The 9,729-nt window shown below is 50.9% G+C and overlaps 1 protein-coding gene across 35 annotated transcripts in view; it reads right to left on the bottom strand.

The window, feature by feature from the left end:
- Window positions 1-3,627: 3,627 nt before the first annotated feature.
- The window catches only part of ANKS6 (ankyrin repeat and sterile alpha motif domain containing 6), a 65,625-nt gene continuing 59,523 nt past the window's right edge, over window positions 3,628-9,729 (bottom strand). For 13 of the 35 annotated variants that reach the window (XR_012424530.1, XR_012424531.1, XM_074016986.1 and 10 more), the window contains 2 exons: window positions 9,200-9,296; window positions 4,672-5,232 (listed from right to left, as the gene is read on the bottom strand). Coding sequence is in view for 21 of the 35 variants with exons in the window: in XM_074016986.1 (XP_073873087.1) it covers window positions 5,183-5,232; window positions 9,200-9,296 (147 nt within the window). In the remaining 14 variants the exon portion in view is untranslated. Of the gene's footprint in view, window positions 5,233-6,402; window positions 6,423-8,674; window positions 9,297-9,729 lie in introns of those variants that run through there. The other 22 variants (XR_012424526.1, XR_012424529.1, XR_012424532.1 and 19 more) reach the window with 7 other exon arrangements.

The raw sequence follows: 9,729 nt of genomic DNA, 5'->3' as shown, positions 1-9,729 counted from the left end.
GCCCTGCAGATCACCTACTATGCTTATTCCTAAATGATCATTTCCACAAATAAATCAGGTCTAATCAAGGCATGGCAACTTTAAGCAAGTTACTTCACTTCTCTGTGCCTTACTTTGCTCATTTGTAACACGGGTTGTAGTAATGACACCTCTGGGTGGATGAGAGGATTAAGCATGCATGTACAACCAGAAGAAATGCTTACTGGTGTTGAAGGGAGACCTGGGAAGGCAGGGTGAGTCTCAGTTCTGCCCTACCTGTGTGACTCCGGGTGGGTCATCTTGCCTGCGGAGCCGGCTTCCCCCGGTGTAGGAGGGAACAGCATCAGTGCTCACACGCATGTGGTGCTTGAGAAGATTAAGTGCGCCGCCTCTCACACTGCAGTGCACATACGCATCCCCTGGGGACCCTGCAGGGCCTGCATTTCTCACAAGTGTCCATGGACAACACTTTGAGTAGCAAGGCTGTAGCTAGGAAAGCCCCACGCAGGTGTTATGAGTGATCAGTCATGCAAAGAGCCATGCCCCCAGCAGTAGAAAGCTCAAGAAGCTTGAAGAGCTCACTGCAGGTGAGCAGGAGCCCCTTGGGTGGTTTTAACGGGGTGTGAGATTTCTGTCAGAAGGGCTCCTTCGGCCCGAGCCCTGGGCTCTGCAGAGCCTGGAACTCTTACGGGGCTCTGGTGAAAGCTCTCCCTGATCTTGCTCTCAATAGAGGACATAAAAACATCAATGTGTTACATCTTGCACAACCAAAAAAATTTATTGATAATGACTCGTGAACTCTTTAAAATGAACTTTAAATTAAAAGCTAAGTCAGTGTGACCCAGGAACGGTAAGTGGCCTATGTTTAAGTCCATGACAGACAGGGGATCAACGGAGACCTATCACGCGGTTCTAAAAACAGCCTGCACTTCATGCTTCCCCCGGTTTCCTTTGCTCCATATTCTTCCTTATGTGACTATGGTTTGTAAACTAAATTATGTGCATTTATTGCTACCAAATTAACAAATATTTTCCATTCATTCTTGCAGTAAGTCTGGCCGGTGCATCCCTGGGCCTTGCCACAGGTCCATATCCCAGCTTCTCTGCCTGCTCTCAGCTCCAGGGGCACGGTGGCTGCTGCTGAGGAGCTCCTATGCCCTTCAAGAAACAGTGAGAAAATGATTAAAAGCTTCTGTGCCCAAGGATGGCCTCGGCATTGAACAACGTGAGTCTTCACAGCAGCCCTGTGAGCCGGGGTGTTGTGACACCAGTGGATCACAAGCTCCTAGAGGGCAGGGAATTTGCTTTGCTCCCTGGTGCATCCCCCGTGCCTACGAGGGTGCGCCATCAGTGTCTGCTGCATGGATGTGCTCGCCTACCCGAGAAAGGCTGTCAGCACCCCCATAGGGCCTCCTAGTCATGTGGCACCCATGAAGTCACCCTACAGAAGCTGCAGTGACAATGGTGTGCAGCCTCCAGCTTCAGCTCCTTCTTCGTCGCCAAGGTTCCCCTCCACACACACACCCAACAGTTTAGAAAGCCCCTTGTCACAGGCCAGGTTCCCTGGGAAGTGCACTCTGAGGTGAAGCAGAGCCTGCAGCCTGTTGCTTAGGGACTGGTCTTGGGACAGACACCTGTGGAAGGAAAGAAGAAATGCAGGACTGTGCGGAAGGAGAGGCCAAGGGCTGTGGCTGAGGCGGGGGACAGAAGTCCATGGGAGTCCACACGGCAGCCTCAGCTGCCTCGAGGGCACCCACAACTGAACAGGTCAGTCAAGTGGGTGTCCACTCCAATGCCTGGGCGCTTCAGGGAACACTCATCTTCGGACTCAAAGGGAGTGTTCGGGTCATGATGAAAGTGGAGACAATTATCCTGCTAAAGAGCTGTGAGCACATGAGGCGGAGAAGCTCTGAGCCATGCTGAGACAGGAAATGAGAACCAGAGGAGTGGTGAAGGGGCGCGGAGCAGGCGAGATGAGCTGGTGCCCTGAGAACGTCCTGACCTCTCCCCTCCACGGGACCAGGACCAGGCAGCCCCACCTCATTCGCTGGCTCATTCTCAAAGCATTTTCTGTGCTGGGCTCTGGAGATACCGGCTGAAGACCCTCAGTTTATCTAGACCTCTCTGACAAAGGGGCACATGTATGTGGGAGGGAGAGGAAAGGAAAGACCCTAGAAGGGTCACACACCTGTCACACTGAACGGCATGGTAGAGATGAACAAGACTCAATGAAGGCAAAACACCAGCCAGGTCACGGGCACGCCCACACCACCCCCGCCCCCACACTCTGCCCCAACATTTTAAAAAAATTATGGAAACATATGTAACATAAAACCAGCCATTTTAAGTCTATAGTTCAGTAGCATTAAGGACATTCACAACGTTGTACATTACCATTAGCTAATTCTACAACTTCATCATCACCCTGAAAGGATTAAGCAGTCAGTTTCCATTCTCTCAACCCAGCCCAACAACCATGAACCTGCTCTCTCCATGGATTTGCCTGTTGTGGACATTCCACATAAATGGAATCATGGAATATGTGGCCTTTGGTGTCTGGTTTAACTTAGCCTACTGTTTTCAAGGTTTACCCAGGTTGCAGCATGTATCAACTTCGTTCTTTTTTATGGCTGAATAATATTCCATTGTGTGGATGTAAACTTTGTGTATCCATCCATTGGACATTTGGGTTGTTTCCACCTTTTGTCTACTGTGAATAGTGCTGCTATGAATATTCACATACAAGCTTTTGTTTAAATACCTCTTTTCAGTTCCCTGGGGCATATGTGTAAGAGTGGACGTGCTGGGTTCCATGGCCATTCTACTCTGAACTTATTGAGGAGCCACTCCCCCTTCTTTTTATAGCTTTTCATAGAACCACCGGGCTGGAAGGGATCACAAAAGTGACCTAGAACAGTGTTGCTCAAACTTTTGGATTTCACACACCAGTAAAACTAAAACTATCATCACCACACTCAGCCTCTCCCAAAGTAGGAGGGACTTGTGTTGGAATGAAGGCCAGCATGTAAAATGGAAATATCCAGTGTCAAACTCATGGCCTCGTTCTTGCTTTTCTCATTATCACCTCCACCTGGTACTGGTGCGTGGGGACCACTGATTTGGTCCAATCCCCAGCCCAAGTCTGCATCCCTTCTCTAGCTGCCCTGGCACAGGCTGGCCTAGCTTCTGTTCCTGCCTGAAGAATGCTCCCGTCCCCGGGCAGCTCAGATCCCTGGAACGTTCTTTCTTGTGGAGTGCTGGTCCTGTGCCCATGGCCTCCCCAGACCCTTGCCCCACCCTCCAAGGCCCCCCAGCTTCCTCCCATCACCTTCCTAAGGGCCCCTAGGGCTAAGCTACTGGGACCGGGGAAGCATAAACAAGGCAGTCCCAACTTGCAAGAATTCTTACTATTCTTGTGAGACAGGGTCTCGTTCTGTCGCCCAGGCTGGAGTGTAGTGGTGTGATCATAGCTTACTGCAACCCTGAACTCCTGGCCTCAAGTGATCCTTCTGCCTCGGCCTCCTAAAGTGTTGGGATTATAGGCATGAGCCGCCGTGCCAGGCCACTGTTTAGAATTCCTAAAAGAAACAGAGAATCACCAAGCTATTTATAGCTTTCAGAAGCCCTCCTCTCCAAATCGTGAACAAGTTGCAGAGGCTAAACAACAGGTTTCGTTTATTTGTCTTGTTGACTGGGCTTATTCAAATTCCACGTTCCCCTCTGTGCTGACAACAGGCAGCAAGACACTAGGGAGTGTGAGGCCTGCACTCAGACCAGACTGTTCCTTGTCAGCTGTGTGACCTCGGCAAAGTTGGTTAGTATCTGTGTGCCACAGTCACCACACTGACAGAAAGAGGAGTTTCAGGATGCCTCACAGGGTTCCTGTGAAGATGAGGCAAGGTGACTTCTAGAAGCTGCGCCTGGTAGCCCCAGGGGCTCGCTCCATAGCAGCCATGACAGGCAGGCATTTGGACAGTGTTTTATGCCTTGGATGAATGCAGTCAAAGTGGGAAGATAACTTCACAACATTTAATACACACAGGCCGACAAACAATAATCTTTCAAAGAATTAAGTCCCCGCATAAACATAACAATAAAATAATAAAAAGTGTCTATGGTGAGGAAAATGGAAACTCACTCTCTTGGGCAGAAACTAAAATGACATTCTAGACTCCTGGCAGTGGATACAGTGGCCCTAGTGAGGGCCCTATAGGGGAAGGCCAAACCCACTCCAGCCACCTGGAGGTAGAGACAGAGTCTCCCTGACAAGGACGGCCATGCCCTGTGTCTCTGCCCTGGAGAAGGCTCCAGCAGGAAATGGACACCTGGGAGGGTCCCTATGCTGATGCGAGACGGCTCCACTCTGCTGGACAGGGCCCCAAGTTGGCGGGGGTCCTGGAGGAAAGGGAGTTCTCAAGGGCAGGGAGATGTGGTCTCAGCCTTAGGAAGGAAGTGCGGTGCCAGGCAGGAGAGCCGAGGACAATGAACTGGGCTTTGTGCTCGAGCTCACTACCTGTGATTCTGTGTGGATTTCCCTTCTGTCATTCCCAAGCTTTGGCAACAAATGTTATTTTTGGGACTGGATTCTCCGCTGGGGGGCTGAAATTAAGGCAGGGACTAAATCCACTCAGGCTACATGTTAAGGAGGAGCAGAGCACCCTGAGGCCAGAGGATCCACCTCACTCAGGGAGATTCCTTTTGCAGGCCAGGCCTGCAAAATTTGGTATCAGCTTTATTAGGGAAAATATCAGGTCTCTTTACACATTGAACAGGAACTGCTGGTTAACAAGACACGATTAACTTGCTAGGAATGGACAAGGACAGCGACAGGAGAGTGCTTCACAGCACCTGCTGCTGATGGCACCTTCATTCTGGCTGCAGAATTCTCCCAGGAAGGGTCCCGGGCTCTTCAGGAGGCATTTACTTGGAAGCACAGCTCAGAGTATCTGTCCAAAGTTGTCCAGCCTCCAGCCTGGCCCATGTCTTCAGGCAGCTCCGAGGCAAGAGCAAAAGAGACGGGTTCCCTGCCCCCTTTTTACCCGCTGGATCAGCTTCTACGACTTGGCCAAACTACCTTTCTGTCTGCCGTGCTGGGAACCCCACTGACAGCAAGACCCAGAGTCAGGCACATTTGGGGGACAGGTCCATCGGCCACTCCTCACTTCTGTGGGCTCCGATGCCAGCAGAGCCACGTCAGCAGCTGCTACCTCTTGCCGGAGGGAGTTTCTTCTGGCCTCACCCACCCAGCCATGGCTACGTCAGGGCAGAAGGGAGAGAAGAAAGAAGAGAGATGAGATGAAAGGATTTAAAATGTGCAACCATCTTTGAGGTTTCCCACATCTGCACTGCTCCACAGTGTGAAAAGGGCTTTCACTTTCACCTGATCTGTGGGGGCTGCTATCCCCTTGTAACCAAAAGGGAAACTGAGACTCAAAGGGAGTAAGAAACATGCTCAACATCACGCAGCGCTAGGTCTGACTACGTCCAGAGCTCTTTCCAGGGTAACAGGTTGCTTCTACTCATTTCAAAGGACCAAAACCAGAAAAACACGCACCCAACTGACGCCTCCTCCCTGACGATCTAGAACTTACACATTACGTGCTGCCTTTGCACATGCCCCGGTTGGGATGCCCTTTCTCTTTCCTGCCTAAACCTGCCCTTCGAGGCCCCACTCCAGCTCTCTCCTCTGGGGTCTGCCCAGGCAGAGTCTGAGCCATCATCGATGACTTTCCCTGAGCCATATACCCAACACGCTTCATCACCACACCATCTCACAGACGTGCTTGTCTCCTCTAAGATACTATGGGGTTCCCTTGAGGGCAGAGAAGTCCTTTTTCATCTTTGGAGGCAAAGCATACGAGTGGGGCTGGTACAGGGTAGATGCTCAGTAAATGTTTGGTAACCAAAAGAATTAAAAAGTAAACATTCTCCTCACAAAACCAGCTGGCCTCCATACAATTTTGCGGCGCTGAACTAGAGGCAGGAGCCCTCTGTGGCCAGCGGGAACTTGGACATCCAGTACCCAGGACACGCCAGCAAGACACTGCCTGGGTGCTGGGAAACAATGCCCTCCACCCTACAGGAGAGCTCAGGGTGGAGCCTGAGCTCAATGCCCTCAAGGCTGGAGAGCTTTCGGAACAGGGACCCTGCCATCTCAAAGAAGGCCCCGTCCCGACGTCCCACTGCCAAGCAGACCACCTCTGCAGAGAGCTGCTGGGGACAAAAAGGTGACCACCAACGGCCCTGACCCACTCCCAGGGCTGCGAGGCCTCTTGCCTGCCACTGTTCCAGTCAAAGCGGGGCTTCCCCAATGGTGTCCAAGGAATTCCAGTCTTGCAAAAGCACCTTGGAGAAGTGATGAGAGTAATGTGGGAGACGCTACGAGCTTCTTGGTCCTGTGAAGAGGCCTGACACGTGTGGGCATGCTGAAGGTTATGAGAGGCCTGCAGCAAAGATGATCACGTAGCTCGCTTTAACTTGGTGTCTGCCAAACCTACTTGACAGGGAACCTCACCCCACTTTCACATACGCACCCTACTTTTCTTTATGGAAAACCTATTAACATCCTGTGGAACTAGGGTTCCAAGGAGCACACTTTTGGGAAATGCTGGTGAAGGTCACCGAGCAAGGGAGGTGCTTCTTGTTGGGGGGGGGGGGCGCAGCCTCCTGGAGGCAGGCTGGGGACACATGTGGGAAGGGAAGGGGGTGATCAAGGACCAAAAATCACAAAAATAAGCACCCAAACGACCCCTCCTCCCTGACGATCTATAACCTGCACGCTCCGTGCTGCCTGTGCACATGTCCCCATTGGGGTGCCCTTTCTCTTCCCTATCATCCGCATCCAAACATGCCCAGAAAGGGTGCCAGGGACCTCTTGTGAATCAGCACACAAACTTCCTAGGCGGAAAAGCCTTGGACACCTGAGTCCAGTGAAAAAGAAAAGAGAAGCATTGTCTGGAGCCTCTGCTGTCCTGTCTGCAAAACGGGAATAGCCCCGCTCCATCCAGGGTCATCCACTGAGTTCATGGAGGTCTACATTTGTGGGAAGGTGACCCCCCGGCACAGCTGTGTATCATTGGGGTTCAATCAGACTTACTGAGTGGAAGCTATACCAGTATATGGTTATGAAAAAAACAGCACCACAGCAAAAAGCAGGCACAAAACCTCAAAGTACATAACGTCAGGGGCCATGAATTTCAGAAGCAAACAATTCTAGGCCTACTGTTAACCCCTGAAGCCATCAGTAAATTAAAACAAGAATCTGAAGTGCTTCTAGCTCCGAGAGTCTATAGGAGTTAGTGGAAAAGGCACAGGCTTGCAAGCCCACCAGGTCCAGTTCTGAGCCCAGATCTGCTCCTTCTGGGCTGTTTAACTGGCAAGCAGCTTCCCTCTCCCTAAGCATCCAGTTCCCAATGTGCGAGATGAGGTTACACGATGCCCCCTCCAGGGTGGCCATGAGGATGGAATGACAAAGATAAAGCTGCAGCACACAGTAGGGGACGAATGAGTTGTCTCCTTAAAAAGGCTGGAACATGAGACACCTTTGTATAGGTGTCTGTCAGTAACAGCTAAATGAAATACTTTGTCTTCAGTCCTGTGGAAAGTTGGCTTCTGTGGGTGGAAGGCTGAGAGGATTTAGAGGAAAAACACCCACTATCAGGGCAGGGGAAGAAAACGACGAGGCTCTGGGCAGTAAGATAACGACATCCTCTGAAAGCCAGCATAGGGGAGTGGGCTTTCATGGCTGGGGGAGAGACAGATGAGAGATGGCACCTCCCAAGGAGACCAACTTGTGGCTCAGCACTGCTCAGAGTAGAGATTAGAATTCTGTGCAGACCCAGCACTTTGGGCACACTGGTTCTAAGCTCCAAATAAGAGGCCATTGAGCTGCATCTGAACTTTGAACCTGAGTCCAGAGCACAAGGTCTGCCCACTCTACCATGCTGCTTCTCAATGTCGGGACCATCTATTTACAGGTGTTCTCTTGCCCGTCGAGAGCCTGAAGGCTCTGGATGGTGTCTGCACACTCGGCACCTGGTATCTAACATAAATGCAACAAGCACTGGCTGAATTAGTCACTCACTGGAAAATATTTCAGAAAGCCACCGGGTTTTAAAAGTCAGGGCCCCTCTAATTTAGTATAATATGATATGGTAGGAAACAACACAAGACAATTCCCTTTTGAGGAACACAGCATTGACAGGATGTAGAAAAAATTCCAAATTTTCACTTCTTTGCCTAGAACCTTTGAGCACCAGAGGACTTTCACGATATGACCCATTAGTCTTCTGCTTCCACTTTCAGTGCAGAAAGCCCTGCAGTGATATACGGGTGAGCACTGTGGAGTACCAGAGCATCATCTGGTCTGACCCTCCACTTTGCAGATAAGGAAACTGAAAGTTAGGAAGAAGAAGGGATCCACACAGCAGGCCTCCACTTCTTTCCTTCTATAATAGACTGTCTTTGCAATAAAGAAAAACGCGTTTGACATACACATCTTGAACGCATGCTGTAAGCTGTAGCAGCAGGGGCAGTGGAATGCTAGAGCAGTCACACACATAGCACTGAGGGACCCAGCGGCTGAAAGGGGGTCAAAAAAGACTCCATCTGACAGGTGACTTGGACCAGGAGGGACAAGTTAGAAGTTTTAAGGGACGATGTGGCAGGAGGGCTAACCTCTCACCATAATACATACCCCCCATCTAAGTCAAAAGTTGTTGCTGGGAAGCCACTATGTGGAGACTGCACATCCCGGCCTCCTCTGCATCCAGGTGGGGTCACATGACTAACAGCAGCCAAGGGGACGTGAGCAGGAGTGATGTGTGTCGGTTAAGAGCAAAGCAGGTAAGAAGCAGCCATGCCTTCTCCATCGTCCCTTTCCCTTGCTGCCAGCCAGAAGCAAACTCTGAGGCTCCCAGGGAGGGCGGAGCACAGGATGAAAGGAGTTGAGTGCCTGCATCACTGAGTGAACCAACCTGCCAACCAGAAGCACCCCCACTGGACTGCTACATGGGAATCTGTCTCTGTGTGTTGAAGTTCGTTGCAGCAACAAGTACTACCAACGAATGCAGTGGATGTGGAGCAGGCATCCCGAACAAAGGGAACAACGTGACTAAGGAACAGCAGTGTGACGGGGGCAGGGCTGGGGCCATGGCCATGTGAAGGGGTCCCGGGATTCAGAGAGCTCACGCTGGTGGCTGCGGGAAGGAAGATCACGCACAGGGGCTGTTGCCAGGGGCCCTGGTGTTGCTGGCGCTGCTCTCAAAGGAAGAGTGAAAGTTGTGAATGGTTTCCTGTAAAATTTGTCTCTCGCGTCCCTGCGGAGGAAATTGAAAACAGACACAGAAAGTCTTATTAAACCTTTTAACCATTAATTCAATTGACACAGTGTTGTTAATGTTCAACTCATACTTGAAAAACCCATGGGCGTCTCGGGGAAAATAAATTACCTAATTGAAAGAGTACTGAGTTCAATAAAAACATACTGAGTCAGAATCTCCCCAGCACCCAACATCATAGCCTGTCAATGCTGCAGAGGCCCTGGGATGCAGGACCCCAAACCCCTGGACAGAGCGGGAGGCTGAGCCCGGGGCAGGACTGACTCTTCCCGAGTCGCATGGTCCAGATTCGAGGTCTCCTTTCCTGCGCCTCTGTGCATCTTTCCAGTCCTCAGATTTTCAGAAAATTCAACGGGAGCCCAGTTTCCTTCTGCTACAGGATAAGAGTTTAAACTGCCTTTGCTTCCCTTTG

This window comes from Macaca fascicularis, chromosome 15 (genome assembly GCF_037993035.2).
Source record: "Macaca fascicularis isolate 582-1 chromosome 15, T2T-MFA8v1.1".
Taxonomy (NCBI): domain Eukaryota; kingdom Metazoa; phylum Chordata; class Mammalia; order Primates; family Cercopithecidae; genus Macaca; species Macaca fascicularis.
This window is presented reverse-complemented; position numbering and strand designations above follow the sequence as displayed.